This window comes from Anoplopoma fimbria, chromosome 4 (genome assembly GCF_027596085.1).
Source record: "Anoplopoma fimbria isolate UVic2021 breed Golden Eagle Sablefish chromosome 4, Afim_UVic_2022, whole genome shotgun sequence".
Lineage (NCBI taxonomy): Eukaryota > Metazoa > Chordata > Actinopteri > Perciformes > Anoplopomatidae > Anoplopoma > Anoplopoma fimbria.
The window spans coordinates 26,157,044-26,176,245 of NC_072452.1; the positions used below are offsets into that span (position 1 = coordinate 26,157,044).

Here is a 19,202-nt window from a genome sequence, read left to right on the forward strand (position 1 = left end):
AGGACAGGTGAGAGGACTCAGGACTCACAGGTGAGAGGACTCAGACCTGGACGCACAGGTGAGAGGACTCTGGACTCAGGTGAGAGGACAGGTGAGAGGAGGACTCACAGGTGAGAGGACCCAGCCAGACCAGCCTCCACTGACTCCGGATCCTGTTTTCCTCACGGAGTCTCTCTGCAGTCATGTCTCTCCGGGGGGAACTGGGAATCTGAGCTCCCCACAGCTCGCCCCACTGGACTAACTGGGATTCTTCTCATCTTCACCACCAGCTCCTCACCATGTTCCACCACAGCAGCAGTAAGAAGTGCTTCACCATCGAGTCTCTGGTGGGGAAGGAGACCAGAGACTCCGGGGACGAGCCGATCCGACCCACTGCGCTCCGGTTCCCCGAGTCCCTGCTCCCGGCCTCCTCCTCCTCCTCCTCCTCCGGGGTGTTCGGCTCCTGCTTCCAGGGCAGCAGCAGGGCCCTGTACCCGGACATGGTGCTCCATGAGGCCGGGACCACTCAGCAGCTGCTCCCGATGCAGATCCCCCACCAGAGCTTCTTCAGCCAGCAGCACCGGGACCAGCTCAGCTTCTACCCCTGGGTCCTGAGGAGCCGCTACCTGGGCCACCGCTTCTCAGGTGAGGGCTTCAGTATACATATATAGACATACATATATATATCTATATCTATATCTATATCTATATTTATATTTATTCATGGTTTCATTATGGTGGTGTTTTAGAAATGCAAGCAGCTTTTGATTTGAGTCACTTTGTGCATTAGTTTCACCTCCACAGCATTTATACATATATATATATATATATATATTTATATATATATATATTATGTTTTTTTATATGATTTATATATATATATTTATATTTATATTTATATATATTTATTCATGGTTTATTCTGGTTATTTGGTGTTTTGCAAATTCAAGCAGCTTTTGATTTCAGTCACTTTGTGCATTAGTTTCACCTCCACAGCATTTATACATATATATATATATATATATATACATATATATATATATATATATATATATATATATATATATGTATATTATATTTATATTTATATATATATTTATATTTATTCATGGTTTTTTTGCAAATTCAAGCAGCTTTTGATTTGAGTCACTTTGTGCATTAGTTTCACCTCCACAGCATTTATTATATATATATATATATATATATATATATATATATATATATATATATATATGTATATATATATATATATATATTTATATTTATATTTATATTTTATTTATGAAATATGAAACATTTTTTGAATACACTTCCTGATTTAAGTCGCTTTGGATTAAAACCTTCACAGCATTTATAAATGATATTTATATTTATGTAATATATATATATTTATATTTATATGAATACCTATGTTGAATAATGTATATTTATATATATATAATTATATTTATATTTATATTTATATTTATATTTATTCATGGTTTCCTTCTGGTGGTTTTTTTGCAAATTCAAGCAGCTTTTGATTTGAGTCACTTTGTGCATTAGTTTCACCTTCACAGCATTTATTATTAACAGTTATTATTAATATAATAAGTATTATTAAAGCATATAAAAGGAAAATAAAACAAAACATTAATGACTAAATAAAATAATAAAAGTGAGGTGGAAAAAAAGAATCATAAGCAGAATCATAAGATATATATATATATATATATATATATATATATATATATATATATATATATATATATATACTATATATATATATATATATAATAATAATAATTCACCTGAACTTATGTCAGAAACACAGGAGAGTTTTTTTTTACTATCAAAAAACCTTAAAACACGATGTATTGATCCGATGAGCTGGAAGAATCTGTGTAAAATATTTTAATATGTTAAATATAATATATAATATATATATAATATATAATATATAATATATAATATATAATATATCCTGTTCTGCTCACTCACTACCTGTTATATAAATACCATCAGTCTCTGATGCTGATCTGATTTTAAGTAGCAAATGTATAATATATATATATATATATATATATATATATATATATATATATTATATATATTTATATATATTATATTTATTTATTCATGGTTTCCTTCTGGTGTTTTTTTTGCAAATTCAAGCAGCTTTTGATTTGAGTCACTTTGTTCATTATAGTTTAAAATATTATTGATGTTAATTAATAACGGAATCAATATTGTTTCTGCAGCTTTTATATAATCAGTGTGTTGCAATAATATCAGACAGGAAACAGCAGAAAATATGATTATTTTTTTTCCACCTTTTTATTATTTTATTTAATCATTAATGTTTTGTTTTATTTTCCTTTTATATGCTTTAATAATACTTATTATATTAATAATTACTGTTAATAATAATAATAATAATAATAATAATAATAATAAATATTATATTATTTTGTCTTAAATTTCTTATTTAATTTAGCAGATCTCTGAAAAATGATAAATAGTGATAAATATCTTATGCTGATATTAGTGGTAGTATTAACAGTATTAGTATTAGTAGTATTAGAGTATTAGTAGTATTAGAGTATTACAGAGTAGTGTTTGTTCTGCAGTATTTGAGGGCAGTTTAATGAATACTGACTGATAAATGAATTGATGGTATTATTGGTATAATATAAAACAAACTAACCTTTAGTGTCGTTTTACATTCAGACTTCTTTTAATGTTTTATCAGCTGTTAATCTTCTAACAATCGATATTAATATCAGAACAGGATTTATTTATTTATTTGCTGATGACTCACTGAGGAAAAACCACTGAGCATAAATCATCTCATATCTTATATAAGGATTTATTTCATCTTCATTCATTCATTCATTCATTGTTCGACCTATAACCTTCACTATTAATGCTCCTATAATAATAATAAAGTCCCTGTGGGATTCTCATAGGTGTAATAACAATTATTGGTATTATAATAATAATTTTATGGTCAGTTCTGAATTTAAAACATATTTAAAGTCGTTCAAAAGTACAGTTTCTATAATGTTTTGTATTTTTCTTTCTCTTTTTTATGACTTTTAGCTTTTTAATGACTTCAATCTTTCGACCTCACAGTCAGAATGTCTTTAACTGAAACACACCAGACTCATTAAAAAAACAACTTTAAAGAACCATAAACTCAAACATAAAGTTTATTCCTGATCTTCAGACTGAGTTTCTCCTTTTCTGAAGGTTTAAATAGTTTGTTTATCTTATTTTGATGTGAATATAAGTGTTTTTAATGTTTTATAGATAATTAAACGGGCTCTCTCGTTGTGTGGTATTTTAATTAAACATTTTTTAATTTGATTTAAACACATCCGGTGGAACAGAAACGATAAATATTAAATTAACAACCGAATTATCTTCATTATCACCGAAGTTTTAACTCAAAACTTTATCGTCAAAGAGACTTTACGGCCTTTCTGTTAAATTACAGAATAAAAACAAACTATGTGTGTTTGTCTTTTTCTTTTAATGAAACTTAAACTTAAACTTTTAAACACAGTTTTGATATTTGTGTTTAAATTCTGCGTTTCACATATAAAACTGATTCATGAAGAATAAAGTAAATCTGATGATGTGGAACTTAAATATTGTTTTATAAATAATAATTAATAATACTTGTTTTCATCTGTAGTTTGATTTATGATAAAACATGTTTTATTATCACTTAAAGGAAACGTAAAGAATCAACAGACGAGAGTTTTTACGTCGGAGAAGAAAAAAAAAACGTGAATAAAATAATTATGAATGTTTCATAAATACAATCATCTTTATTATTTTACAGATTAAATCATATGATTATGAGAAAGACGGATAATAATAAATAAAACATAAACAATAGAACCATCAACATGAATGAATGATTTAAAATGGTTATTATTATGTTTCATTAAATATATTTAAAAATAACAAAACAATAAAAAACATCAGTAGATTTCGATATAATTTGTTATACATTGAATACAATAATACACAATAATAAAATATCTAAACAAAGATTAGGTTTGTACCAATTAATTTTATTCTAATTAAATAATATTTTGTTTTTTTATGCAAAAAATATATATATATGTATCTAAAAACAAATACAACATAAACAATTATTTTATGCTGATTAAATGAATAAAATGATGTAAATAATTATGTTCGCTGCTCTTTAAAACAGACTAGAAAAATATTTCACATTCAAATCCACCTGGAAACCAAACAGGATTTAAATATTAGGCTTCATTACCGATTTAAAGCAGCTGAACGTTGTTTAAACAAATGATTTTAGCAAACAGAAGAAGAAGAAAGTCTTTGCATCTGATAGTTTGTTTTAACCCTTTCACGTCCAGTTGTCCTTCTTCATTAAGCAGCCAGACTTTGATAAGAATAATCCTGTTTATTCTGATTGTGTGTCGTGTTGTTGCAGCTCTTCATCTTTATGAGAGTTCATGTTTTAAACTCTGCTGCAACATTTAAGAAACCGTTTCACCCAAAATTCATCCCGAGACTTTCAGGATCTTTGTCAACTTTGTGACTTTATGTCATTGAAGAGGTGAAATCTGTGATCGTTCATGACCTTTGACCTCTGTGCACTGGTTTATTGTGCAGGCGACCTCACCTTTTGCAAAATGCATGTTATTTTATTATCTATTATAAGTGTTCAGCAGGAGGACCTGGAACCTGAACTATTGTATTAAACTACTGTAGTCGACTACTGTAGTAGTCCTATAATAACAATAATATTAATAATATGAATAATAATAATAATGCAGCATTTACGTGATGAATCCAAAACATATTTTAAGGCGAATAAAAAGCACAAAGTTTTCTTTTTTTATAATAACTTTAATCTCTTTTTGATGACTTTAATCTCTTTCTTGAGACTAAAATATGATTTAATCTCCTGACTGTCGACCTTTATGATCCATCACAATGTGTTTGAACATTCCTATTAAATTAAAGAAAAACAAACTTTAAATTAAAGAAAAACAAACTTTAGAAGTTACTAAATCACAGCAGCTTCACTCACATGATTAAAACGTTATCCTTTAAATAGTGACTCAATTCAAACAAGCTTTATTGACATAACAAGACAGCCTGAAGTCACATTAACAGATTGCTGAATCTCGCTGTCAATCAATAATCTGCAGATTATTTCACAATTAATCGATTAATCATTCAGTTTAGAAAATGTCAGAAAATAGTAAAAAAAAAAGCTCCCTTTTAAAAGTTATTAAATTACAAATGAAGCCAACTTTTAAACTTTTCAAAGATCTCTAAATATTCTATATTTACATTTTATCAGGTTAACATCTTTTAAATGATGGTCAGTTTTTACTTATAGTTATTATTTTTGCCTGTTAAAAACAAGAATAGAAGGATCTTAATAATAAAATAATATTAATAAAAATATTACTCATTGCTTAAAAACATTGACTTTTTTTAAGGGAAAAATCTGTTTATTTGTAATTTTAATTAATCAATTCTGAATCAGTGTTTTTTTTTTTAGCTCATGAAATATATTGTTCATAATAATATAAATATTACTGAAGCTTGTATCCTGCTATAACCAGCTCCTTCATAAACAACGTTAATGACCTTGTTATTACTGTGTTATAACCTGTCACAGCGTCTCAGTGATGACGTCCTCGTCCTCCGTTCCTCAGACACATTAGTATTCATTAGCTGACAGCCTCCACTTAGCTCAGCGCTCAGGAGGGGTCTCAACCTGAGGTCTGGGGACAAACACGGGTCATTGAGGCTCTATATTTAGTAACTTCCTCTTCTTCATGCACTTTGAAAATAACTGACACTTTGTGATTGTTTTGCCTTTTGAAACTGTTTCAACCTGCAGCGACGCGTCTTCAGCTGGAGAGATTCTCACTTAGCCGGCAGAGACTTTCATGTCAACATGTGCATATTTGCATGTTTTGTTTGGTTGCAGACTGTTAATGTTATGTGAACTGTTCATCAGTTTGCTACGTTAGCTTGTCTGCTAATCAGACGTCATAAACTCTTCATATGTTTTGTGTGCAAAAAAATCTTAATTTATAAAGTAAGTAATGCTGGAAGATAAATGTAGGGGAGTAGAATTATCTTTCTTTTCACATCTTGATTGCTGCTTTTATGATCACACACACACACACACACACACACACACACACACACACACACACACACACACACACACACACACACACACACACACACACACACACACACACACACACTGACAGGTCTGGACTTGTCAGTGCCAGGGGAGCCTGATGTGCCATCTGCCCCAACAACCCTCCTCCTCCTCCTCTTCTTCTTCTTTCTCCTCCTCTTCTTCTTTCTCCTCCTCCTCTACAGGATTTTGTCTCTGACTAAAATTATTTCCTCTTCCTCTCTATACTCTTCCTCCTCCTCCCGTCTCTCTCCTCCTCATCCTCCTCTGGCAGTGAATTTGTTTTGTCAAAGTTGAATGGAATATTTTTTCCTCTTCCTCTCCTCCTCGTCCTCACTTCACTCCTGTTCCCCCTCTTCCTCTTCCTCCTCTCTTGTCCCTGGACTGTGAAGTATCTCTCTCCACCGTGTTGCACAGGAAGTGATGCTTTTCAAACGTTTCTGACGTGTTTGTAACAAACAGTAGAAGAAGAAGTGGGGTGTTAGCAATATAGGCATCGCTAGCAGCTTCACTTTGAATACAGAAGAAGAAAAAATCAACCTGATTGATTGACAGGACGTAGTTCATCACCTGCATCTTTTCTTCTTCTTCTTCTTCTTCTTCTTCTTCTTCTTCTTCTTCTTCTTCTTCTTCTTCTTCTTCTTCTTCTTCTTCTTCTTCTCTCATCACAGCAGCTGAAGCCATTTGTAAGTGAAGAATATTACAGAAAAACTAAAAAGATTGATTCATTTTGTGGCTTCAAATGTAGATTTGGGATCTATATTTTATAGAGTTTTGGTCTAAATTTGTTAAATATTATTTTGTTTCCAGTCTGAAATGTTTGGATCTCATCCTCATCGCTGTGTTCACCTTATTTGTACCAACACTCTCATAAGATTAACTGTATTATTAGATATAAAACGTACAAAGGATAAACCTTTGTTGCATGAAGACAAAGGTCAAAGGTCAATGTGAGCTTTCCATCTTTAAGGAAACATTCCGTCTCTCTGGAAGCTTTCTGGCTTTGTTTCGGGTCTCATTGCATGTTTACAGAAACAAGAACTTAGTTGAAGTTAAGAAGTTTTTGTCAGATTAATTTGTCTTTGGATGACAAATGTCTTCATATATTTGGTTGAGCTGGTTTAAACTGTGCTCTCTGAAATGAAATAGTTCTTAATGTTTCTCTTTAAACCCCAGGGGACTCATCTTTAGAAACTTTAATTTTAATATTTAGATTTTAGTTAGAAGTTTAGAAAAGTTGCTTTATCTGTCAGGTTTAATCTTTTGGGTCTTGTAATATATAAATCAATAAATAAATAGCTTTAGTGATGTGTCCGAAAGGGAAAATATAATCAGATGATAATTTGAATGAACGCTCTTCGTCCTTTCTGAACGTTTCTTCTTGTCGACCTCTGCAGCTGCTTTTGTTTCCTAAAGTCAGAAAAGAAAATGTGAATGTTGTTTTAGCGTCTGCAGGACAGAAACCTGTTGTTGTTGTTGTTGTTGTTGTTGTTGTTGTTGTTGTTGTTGTTGTTGTTGTTGTTGTTGTTGTGAGGACTGTGAGGGAGTCTGTACTGTCATTAACACTGCAGCATGTTTCCAGTCTGTTGTTCAAAGAGTTAAAACCTTCAAACTGAAGCTCAGAGGTTTCTGATAAGAGACGTTACTTCTGTGACTCGGTCAGACAAATATTTGTTTCTAGAATTATACTAGAATTTTCTAAATATCAGAATGTTAAGCTCCAAATATTTAACAACAGTAGGCGACTCTTAAACTTAACAAAGAAGTTAATCTGTATCTGGTGAACTGAACTTGAGAAGAAGAAAAGAGAATGAGTGTTGGAAGTGTTTATTATGGAGACGTCTTCAGGTCTGTTCAGGTTGTTCTTCCTGCAGCGGTTGGAATAAACATTAATAGAAAAAGAGTTTATATATGAATCATGACAGATGCAGCAGTTTTAGTTTAGTTTTCACGTGTTTGTAACAAAAAGTATGAGAAGAAGGTTGCTAGCATTATTACCAGCGTTAGCCGCTCCACTCTGAAAACACAAGAAGGAAGAAATCAAACTAATTGATTGACAGAAGATAGTTCATCACCTGAATCTGTTTACATTCTTCTTCTTCTTCTTCTTCTTCTTCTTCTTCTTCTTCTTCTTCTTCTTCTTCTTCTTCTTCTTCTTCTTCTTCTTCTCCTGAGTTTGAGTTTAGTTTTGAATCCTGCAGACGTTGACTCCCTCGACTCATACACTGATGTCGTGCAGGTGAAAAACCAAACCAGTTGACCTTTGACCTCCCTGCAGTCTCGATGTCGTTGTTACATTACAGCGTCGTCTCGGTTTCTTTTAAATACAACATAAATCAACCGTCGTATTTGCAGGCTGAGCTCCTCTGAGACGACCGTTGACCTCCATCAGTCACGGCTCCCGACTCCCGACTTTGCATATGAATACCGCTGTACAGGCGCTAACGTTGGCTAAAAGGCGTGAGCACGTGTCGGCTTTCTGCACGCCATCATTGTCCTCCTCGCCGCCTCGAAGCCGCAACCGACTTTTTTGCGTGTCGGTGGGCGGCGACTCTTTTCAGCCGAGCAGCGGCGGTTGAGGAGAAGTCGTGCGTGGATTTGTTTTTATGTAAAATGTTATTGTGAAATTTACGTACGATTTTAATAAGCGGTCGGGAAATATAAAGCAGACGTCGTATGTGGGTTCGGGGCGAAAGCGAAGTAACAAAGAAACACAACGACCTTTTTTTTACCGACATTGTTTCTCTCGGATCAGATTTACTGAACGGCACGTCAACGCGTCTGATAAACAAATGAGTTTCTTTAATCTGCGATGAACCTAGTGGTCAAAGATCAAATCCCTTTACCACTGCAGGAAAACGAGAAGTACCACATGGAAAAACACCTGCAGCCGATACTTTACCGGTGTGTCTAAAGTAAATGTATTCATTCAGTTGAGAATTTACATTTTTAATGTTTTCTTATTTTTTAATGCTTTGCATAATCTCTAAGTGACTCCAGCTGTCAGGTAAACGTAGAGGAGTAAAAAAGTATTTCCTCTGAAGGCAAAGCTATTTATTTATAATACATTCCATTACAAGTCAACATTATAATTTAGTTTTATTTATATCATGGAGGTTGTTTTTCGAGTCTAAAAAAAGTCGGAAAACAAACACAAAGATAATCAGTTCATTGAGATATAAAACTAAACATGTGCACTTTTAAAAAGTTGGTTACATGCAAATGTTTGACATTCCTGCTTGAAAAGTGAGTTTTAGCTGTCTAAAATAAGTACTTTTATTTGCTCCATCTACTGTAGTAAAACACTGAGTAAGCACACATAAAAACATCTGAACTATCACTTTAAAAACTGTGAATATGAAAGTAGAATACTAGAATAACATTTGTATTTCTGTGAATTTTAATATACTTTATTTAAAGTCCCAGTGAATCAGAAGTTAGATCGTCTTCTTCTTCTTTACTCTCATGTATTCCCAGTAAAACAGAATATTTGAAGAGTGTACAGTTATAAGCATTGTATTGGACTGTGTCTCACACACACACACACACACACACACACACACACACACACACACACACACACACACACACACACACACACACACACACACACACACACACACACACACACACACACACACCTCCATGTCTAGAAGTTGCAGATTGATTGGTTGATAGATAACATGCTATTATTGGTTGAAGGTGGTTGTTATATATGTATAAGCAGACTTTATGTTTAGTTTTACAGGAAGAAAAGACGGATTTCTAATACAAGTTTTGTAATTGTTTATTGGTGCATATTATGGGATGTGATCTCAAAGTGTTAAATGTTTTTTTTAAGTTAATCTCCACTTCAAACAGAAACCACGAGTGTGTAAACTGTCACAGTTTTTGTTTTTAAAAAGGTGACCGAATCAGTCAGACTTAAGTATGTGCAGATCCAAACGTAAACATATCAACACACACAAACACAAACACACACACACACACACACCGTCATTCAAATCTATTCATGTTACAACAATAGTTCTGATATCTCCGTCTTGACTTTTTCAACGGGCTCTTTGAGGTCTATATTACTAGTCAAATTATTTTTACATTCATCATTTTTGGGTTAAAAATTCACATGTAATATTCTCCTAAAAGAATATTGACTGTGACGGCTGTTGAAGCCCAGAGCTGCGAATAAATGAAGCTCAATCATTCAAGTTCCTTATTAATAAAACGAAACATTTGATTTTAAATTAAAAGTGCAATAACAATAGAGACATTAACTCAGCATTTCTAGCTTCATTTATTGAATTATTTTGCCATAATAATATCATTAGTTATATATTGTCATGTGCACAACATTATTTATCCGATAAACAGAAGTAAGGGGTTAGGTATGAAGTCGTGATGAAGGAAACTACTGAGTTTTCCTCAAACAGACGGTCATGTTCGAGTCTTGGAAGTGGTTAGTTTGGAGATTTTCTGTGGCTGTTTGCATCTTTTTAGGCTTTGAGCTTTTTTTACTTTACTTTTTGTCTCAAAATATACAATCTTTTTAAATGTTTAATTCATCTGCTGTTTTATCAGCGTCAGTGATCATTCAGGTGTCGTAAAGTTTACTTCATTATGCAGTGATTCAGTGTTTGAGATCTTTGTTTTTCTGTCCTCTTTGTGCTTTCAGCTTTTCATGCAGTCTGAAAAGAATCGGACATAATTCAGATTTCTCTTTACTGTGATTTAACACGTTTGTTAATCACTGTGTTCTGTTTGTGTTCAGGAGAGGACAGCAGTCCGGAGAACATGCTGCTTCACGGTCCGTTCTCCAGGAAACCCAAAAGGATCCGGACGGCGTTCTCCCCCTCTCAGCTGCTCCGTCTGGAACGAGCCTTCGAGAAAAACCACTACGTAGTCGGAGCTGAGAGGAAGCAGCTGGCAAGCGGGCTGTGTTTGACAGAGACGCAGGTAAGCATCATGGGAAGTGGGACGATGGCAAACTGAGGAGGAGGAGGAGGAGGAGGAGGAGGAGGAGGAGGAGGAGGAGGAGGAGGAGGGCATGATGAAGAGAACAGGCAACTTTTTATTATCTGTTATGACAAAAGGAATATTAGAAAGTAAGACAATTACAGCAAAGATAACTTTTCTTATGTCATTCAAAGTAATACAACAATATTATGTATAGTATGTCATAAAAAGTCATAATATACTATGTCATAAAATGTTATAAAAAGTCATAGTATAGTATGTCATAAGTCATGAAAAAGTATAGAACGTCTAAAAAAAATCATAAAGAAATAATAATATAGTATGTCATTAAAAGTAAAAAAGTCATAGTATAGTATGTCGAAAAAATTCATAAAAAATTCATAGTATAATATTTATGTCTGTGTCAGAAAACACCCCTAATGCAAGTGTAGAAGACAGTGTGAAGGAGTTTTTTATATCGTATTCTTCCACGCAACTGTCGACCTACTGGTGTGCACAAGTTTGCTCTTTTTAAAGTGTAGTATTCTGAAAAAGTCATTATAAAGTCATAGTATAGTATGTCAAAAAAAGTGCTAAAAAAAGTCATAAAAGGTATATAGTATGTTGAAAAAAGTGCTAAAAAAAGTCATGAAAAAAGTCATAGTTAGTATGTTGAAAAAAGTCATAGTGTAGTATGTCATAAAAATCATAAAACATAGTATAGTATGTCTTATAAAGTCCTTATAAGTATTTTTAGAGCATGTTAAAAAAGTCATCAAAAGTCTTTGTTATAATCAGGTTCATAAGGGAAAAAGAGCAACATGAAGCCATTTGTGTGAAGAAAGTAATTTATTAACAAGAAGCGTACAGGAGATCATTCATAGAAATGAAATACGTGAGGGTGCTCTTCAAATAATAGAAATAAATGTATCCTAAAGAGAACCTTTAAAATAAGAGCTTAAAATAACTTTTCCTGAAATGAACCAAACTTACAAATACAATTCATCCATTGAGCACTTTTTAGAAACCAAAAATACCACAATTAATAATTGCAAGCTTAGAAAAGACAATGAGAAGCACATTGGCGAGCTAAAAACCTCAGCCGCCCCAATTTATTGAGCTGGTCAAGCATTTGTAACTCCTCAGTCCCCAAATCGCATCCTTTGGTTTGGATAGCCAGATCAGATGGTGCTCCATTAACACTCCTCAGCTGGTCAGACGGGGAAAAGATGGATGACGACACATCAGGTGGAGCAGATCTAGTCCAAGGGGCCACACATCCTTCTCAGCATACTCATTAAAGCCTCAGAGAGTCAACAGAAGTATATTTTCTCATGAATGAATAAAAAAAACCCATAGTATATTATGTCATGAAAAGTCATAAAATGTCATAGAATAATAGTATGTCGAAAAAAAGTCATGAAAAAGTCATAGTATAGTATGTCGAAAAAAAGTCATATTATAGTATGTGGGTCGAAAAAAAAGTACATAAAAAAGTCATATTATAGTATGTCGAAAAAAAGTCATATTATAGTATGTCGAAAAAAAGTCAAAAAAAGTCATAGTATAGTATGTCGAAAAAAGTAATATTATAGTATGTCGAAAAAAAGTCATAAAAAAGTCATAGTATAGTATGTCGGAAAAAAGTCATAGTATAGTATGTCGAAAAAAAGTCATAAAAAAGTCATATTATAGTATGTCGAAAAAAAGTCAAAAAAAGTCATATTATAGTATGTCGAAAAAAAGTCATATTATAGTATGTCGAAAAAAAGTCAAAAAAAGTCATTTTATAGTATGTCGGAAAAAAAAAGTAATATTATAGTATGTCGAAAAAAAGTCATAAAAAAAGTCATAGTATAGTATGTTGAAAAAGTCATAAAAAAGTAATATTATAGTATGTCGGAAAAAAGTCATAGTATAGTATGTCATAAAAAAGTCATAAAAAAGTCATAAAAAAGTCATAGTATAGTATGTCGAAAAAAAGTAGTATGTTGAAAAAAAAGTCATATTATAGTAAAAAAGTCATATTATAGTATGTCATAAAAAAGTCATAAAAAAGTCATAGTATAGTATGTCGAAAAAAAGTCAAAAAAAGTCATAGTATAGTATGTCGAAAAAAAGTCATATTATAGTATGTCGAAAAAAGTCATAAAAAAGTCATAGTATAGTATGTCGAAAAAAAGTCAGTCATAGTATAGTATGTCGAAAAAAAAAAGTCATCGAAAAAAAAAAGTAATAGTATAGTATGTCGAAAAAAAGTCATAAAAAAGTCATAGTATAGTATGTCGAAAAAAAGTCATAAAAAAGTCATAGTATAGTATGTCGAAAAAAAGTCATAAAAAAAATATTATAGTATGTCGAAAAAAAGAAAAAAGTAATATTATAGTATAGTATAGTATGTTGAAAAAAAGTCATATTATAGTATGTCGTAAAAAAGTCATAAAAAAGTCATAAAAAAGTCATATTATAGTATGTCGAAAAAAAGTCATAAAAAAGTCATATTATAGTATGTCGAAAAAAAGTCATAGTATAGTATGTCGAAAAAAAGTCAAAAAAAGTCATAGTATAGTATGTCGAAAAAAAGTCATATTATAGTATGTCGTAAAAAAGTCATAAAAAAGTCATAGTATAGTATGTCGAAAAAAAAGTCATAAAAAAGTCATAGTATAGTATGTCGAAAAAAAGTCATAAAAAAGTCATAGTATAGTATGTATGTCGAAAAAAAGTCATAAAAAAGTCATAGTATAGTATGTCGAAAAAAAGTCAAAAAAAGTCATAGTATAGTATGTCGAAAAAAAGTCAAAAAAAGTCATATTATAGTATGTCGTCATAAAAAAAGTCATATTATAGTATGTCGAAAAAAAGTCATATTATAGTATGTCGAAAAAAAGTCAAAAAAAGTCATAGTATAGTATGTCGAAAAAAAGTCATTTTATAGTATGTCGGAAAAATGTCATAGAAAAGTAATATTATAGTATGTCGAAAAAAAGTCATAAAAAAAGTCATAGTATAGTATGTCATATTATAGTAAAAAAAGTCATAAAAAAGTAATATTATAGTATGTCGGAAAAAAGTCATAGTATAGTATGTCATAAAAAAAGTCATATTTATAGTATGTCGAAAAAAAGTCATATTATAGTAAAAAAGTCATAAAAAAGTCATAGTATAGTATAGTATGTCATATTATAGTAAAAAGTCATTTTATAGTATGTCGGAAAAATGTCATAGAAAAGTCATATTATAGTATGTCGAAAAAAAGTCATAAAAAAAGTCATAGTATAGTATGTTGTAAAAAAGTCATAGTCATAGTATAGTATGTCGAAAAAAAAGTAAAAAAGTCATAGTATAGTATGTCAAAAAAAGTCATAAAAAAGTCATAAAAAAGTCATAGTATAGTATGTCATAAAAAAAAAAATGTCATAAAAAAGTCATAGTATAGTATGTCGAAAAAAAGTCATAAAAAAGTCATAGCATAGTATGTCGTAAAAAAATCATAGTATAGCATGTCGGAAAAAGTCATAAAAAAGTCATAGTATAATATTTCATAAAAACTAAAAAAAGTCATATTATAGTATGTCGAAAGAAAGTCATAAAAAAAGTCATAAAAAAAGTCATAAAAAAAGTCCTAGTATGGTAAGTCGAAAAAAAGTCATAATAATAAAATGTCATAGTCCATTGTGTGTTTCTCAGGATAGTCAGATGTCTGGCTGCGATCCAGAATGGAGGAATGATGGGGGGGGAAGTGAGTCGACGGTTACTCACCTCCGAGGCGCTCCCTCATCCCGTCTTTTCTCAGGAGTGATTGACAGTATTTGTCATCAGGTCGCCACGGCGATAAGATACCTGACGCCAGCGAAACGATGTGAATCATCCACGATTATTTATTACCTCATTTCAACAGGAAGAGAGAGCGCGTAGCCTATCAATCAGAAGAGAATCACAGCCATCAGCAGCTATTAATCACTCATAAATTAAGACTTTTGCAATCATTGCACTTTTATACAGTAATGATTGAGCGATCAGCGTTCCTTCAGGAGATCTCAGGGCTTTGATCCAAAAACTCTTAAAACTTCACATTTAATAAACGGCTGTAAAAAAAACTATAAAATAGATTTAAAAACTGAGCTGACAGTTTTATATGTGCTGCAAGAAATATTCAGATCGTTAATGCAGTAAAACTACTAATACCAGACTGTTAAAATACTCCACTACAAGTTAAATACCTGTATTCAAAACCTTATCGAAGTAAAAGTATATCAATGTAGCAAAAGTATTTCAATTAAAAGCATTGATTGATCTATAAAATGTTTAATTATTCTGTCTGATGTTTCTAGATAAACAATCATTCTTTAGTTCATCACAAACATTCAACATCAACACATCTGGAGATACGAGGTTTTACCTGAAGAGGAAGGAAATGAAAAACTGTCATCTGAGAAGAAACTAAAGCTGTCAGACAAATGTAGTAAAAAGTACAACATCTACCTCTGAGATGTAGTGAAGGATAAGTAGAAAGTAGCAGAAAATTGAGACACTCAGTTAAGTATAACTACAACAAAATTGTACTTAATTAATGTATTGACGGTGTAGTTTAATGTATTTTTTAATGTACTACATTCCTCTGACAGCTTTAGTTTATTTTCAGATTTATATTTTATACATAAAACACTGGATCAGTTTATAAAATATACATTAATTCATTCATTCATTAATTAAAGAGTATATAAATTGCCAACATAAAAAAAAACTGCTCTTATTTACACGTCGATGAATCAGTAATATGCCAATAAAATATACAATAATAACATTCTAAATGGAGCCATTTTGCATGATAAATACTTTCATGTAAGATTTTGAAAGCAGGCCTTGTAACTGAATATTTTTACAGTGTGTCATTAGTACTTTTACCGAAGTAAAACATCTGGTACCTCTCCCACCGCTGATGTTCTGATCTTTTGTAAGTTTAGATGACGTAACTCTTCTCTACAATGTTTTCATTTTACAAAAGAAGCTCCTAAAGTTAAAAGAACTCTGACTTTTAAATGAGTTGTATATGTATGAAACAAACAGGAAATCCCGTCTTTAAATGTTCATGGACTCATAATAACTCAACGTCCCGTCCGTCACGGAGACGCCGTCGTGTTAAAGACACCTGAGAGTCGACCCGCCGTCCACATTCACCGTCTAGAAGTCATCGTGGTGATGAAGATCTCAAGTTGCTCAATCTGTCAGACGGAGACGTGTTTTAACATTCAGGATCATGTTTTACCAGAATACACATATTAAATCACGTTTAGTACGACGACTGTCAGAAGGAGTACTGCAGTAGTAGTAGTAGTAGCTGACTGAAGTTGACAGAAGAAGTAATACGCTTTTGCTTGTACGTGGAAGTACTGTTTGTAGAAAGAAAGTGGCAAAACATAAAATAGTTCACTGAAAGTAAAAGTCCTCCATAAAAACAACTTCGCTGCTTTAATATTTGTACTTTAGTACTTTATTTTTATACTTTTTTTATACTTATTATCCTCTCTGAGTGTTGAAGTGAGTCTGTAACTTTTTAATAATTTTCTCTCATAAATGAAAAGTAGAATTAATACGAAATAAAACACGTGTGTTGTGCAAAATCTTTGTAAGTACATGAAGAATAATAATATCGTTTTTTAATTATATAATTATACTATTATCTAGTTTAATCAGCAGTAATATATTGTATTTATCAAGACAAATATCCACTGAAGTGGTCAATAAAATCTATCAGAACCATATGATCTATATCTACCTGTATTAAGACACACCTGTCTCTCTCTCTGCAGGTGAAGGTCTGGTTTCAGAACCGCAGGACGAAGCACAAGCGTCAGAAGTTGGAGGAGGAGTCTCCTGAAGCTCAGCAGAAGAGGAAAGGCAGTCAACACATCAACCGCTGGAGAGCAGCGACACAGCAGCCGGGAGGAGGAGGAGGAGGAGGAGGAGGAGGAGGAGACGACGACCTGGACGTCCTCAGTGAGGACTAGACTGCAACACACACACACACACACACACACACACACACACACACACACACACACACACACACACACACACACACACACACACACACACACACACACACACACACACTTTAACAGTACTACAGCTCAGTGTTTAAGAAGCCCTAAAACTTGAAAAGTTCATGAAGTGAGTGTAAATTTAAAAGCTCTTAATATTAAAGTTGTTCTAAATTAAAGACACAAATAAAAGTGAGTAAAACAGCGGACTTTCATGAACCTTTCAAAAGAAAACATTGGAACAAAAGTGTGCAGACACTGAACGCACCACGAGGCATTCTTTAGCTCTTTGTACCAGTAATGTAATGCAGTGACGAAGGGGACCAAAGTATTCTGCAACAAGGAAAGAAATATGAGCTGTAATTAATCTGAGATTTTAGATTAATAAAAAAAAAAGGCAAAATTAAACGTTTAATTTAGGTTTTGAGTATAAAACAAGCAGAACTAAATGCAACTAATTATCCAAGTTACTTCACCTTTTTCATTTGTCTAAAAGCATGAACAAAAAAATACTTTTAAACTTGATGGTCTTTAATAGACTCTTAAATTTAAAGACTTTGTAGATTATGTTAAAGCAACTAATCAGAGTTTAAAAACAGGGAAAAACAGAAACACTGAGGCCATTTTTCTGTGACTTTTTGGATATTTAGTGATATTTTTCTCTGGTTTGGTTAAAAACATGACTAATCAGCAGATTCACAGTTATACTTATGACTAAATTTCAGCGTAAAAACTTAATGCAACACTATAATACAGTTTATTGTTATCAATGAAATACGTCCTCTGTGACCATAATCTCTCAACTGAGGCTTGAATTTCATAATGTAACCCGATGTTGCAACATGACATCATCTCTTATTTCGACATGTTTCATTTCATCGTAATGAATGTCATACTTCTGACTCATGTACCAGTTAAATGCATGACTCCAAACAGATGTCTAAATTCCACAACCAAATGGAAAGTTACCAAACGTAACATGTTGCAGAAACAAACTGCGATCGGACCAACAGTCAGCTGGAGTTGTTTCCTGTTTAGAGACGTTTGTTGAATATTATTTGTCAAATCAGAATCTGCCAAAAAACATCTGCAGGAAATCATAATGATGAGTTTATAAATATGAAACATTTACTTACAGTTTGATTACAGCTCAAGTTTCTCATTGACAGACTGCAAAACTAAAATATCTAGAAATGTCTTAATAAATTGGTAAAAATATATCATGTAAAACATAATTACGGTGAAATTCAAACTTTATTTAACATTAGATTTGTTACCTTTTGGACATTTTGTTAAATTCTGATATTTTGTTCCTGCACAGATATAGAAATAACACACACACACACACACACACACACACACACACACACACACACACACACACACACACACACACACACACACACACACACACACACACACACACACACACACACACACACACCTTTCTGAGGACTGATGGATGTCCCTGAAGGCATCACTCATGCAAACAGCAGGAGGTCAACACTGTCCTGTTAAAGATGAGGATAACAAAACAACAACACATGAACTCTGATCAGCCACGAAGGAGGAGGAGCTTAAATGATAAACTGTACCTTCCTTCCTGCTGGAGTCGGACTGACGAGGAGTTCTGACGCTTCTGAGAGGCCAAAAACAAAAACAAACAGGAGTCCAAACGTTGTCACAGCTGTTGACTGAACACTCTGCGGTGGATGTTTATTGGTGCCAAACCAAGCCAGCGTTCCTGATTAAAAGAAAAAGAAAAAAAGGGATGATTAAAGTGAGAAGCTGGTTTCTGAGCGTCTGTCTGCAACAGAAGGCTGCTGGGCTGAGAAAGGAGTCTGAAAGAGGAGAGCGAGGTTTCCTCCAGCAGAGAAGGAAACTCAGAAAACAGAGTTCTCTGTAACAGTTCAAAAGAAGAATCCACCTTAAACAAAGAAGAATCCACCTTAAACACACTTACTCTGTTAAAAGCATCTGGTTGTGATGTTCTTTACAATCCAGGCTCCTTTTACTCTTCTAACTTT

The 19,202-nt window shown here is 32.7% G+C and overlaps 1 protein-coding gene across 1 annotated transcript; it reads left to right on the forward strand.

Moving 5' to 3' along the window:
• Positions 1–278: 278 nt before the first annotated feature.
• On the forward strand, positions 279–17,142 carry emx3 (empty spiracles homeobox 3). The gene is made up of 3 exons (XM_054597153.1): positions 279–624; positions 10,947–11,131; positions 16,945–17,142. Exons 1-3 carry the CDS (start codon positions 279–281, stop codon positions 17,140–17,142), a joined length of 729 nt encoding a protein of 242 aa, XP_054453128.1.
• Positions 17,143–19,202: the final 2,060 nt, after the last annotated feature.

Bases quoted from the DNA above. Each gene is read 5' to 3' on its own strand.
- emx3 (XM_054597153.1), top strand. From the start codon at position 279: ATGTTCCACCACAGCAGCAGTAAGAAGTGCTTCACCATCGAGTCTCTG. The intron at 625-10,946 runs GTGAGGGCTTCA...GTTTGTGTTCAG, and splicing joins CCTGGGCCACCGCTTCTCAG to GAGAGGACAGCAGTCCGGAG. The intron at 11,132-16,944 runs GTAAGCATCATG...CTCTCTCTGCAG, and splicing joins TGTGTTTGACAGAGACGCAG to GTGAAGGTCTGGTTTCAGAA.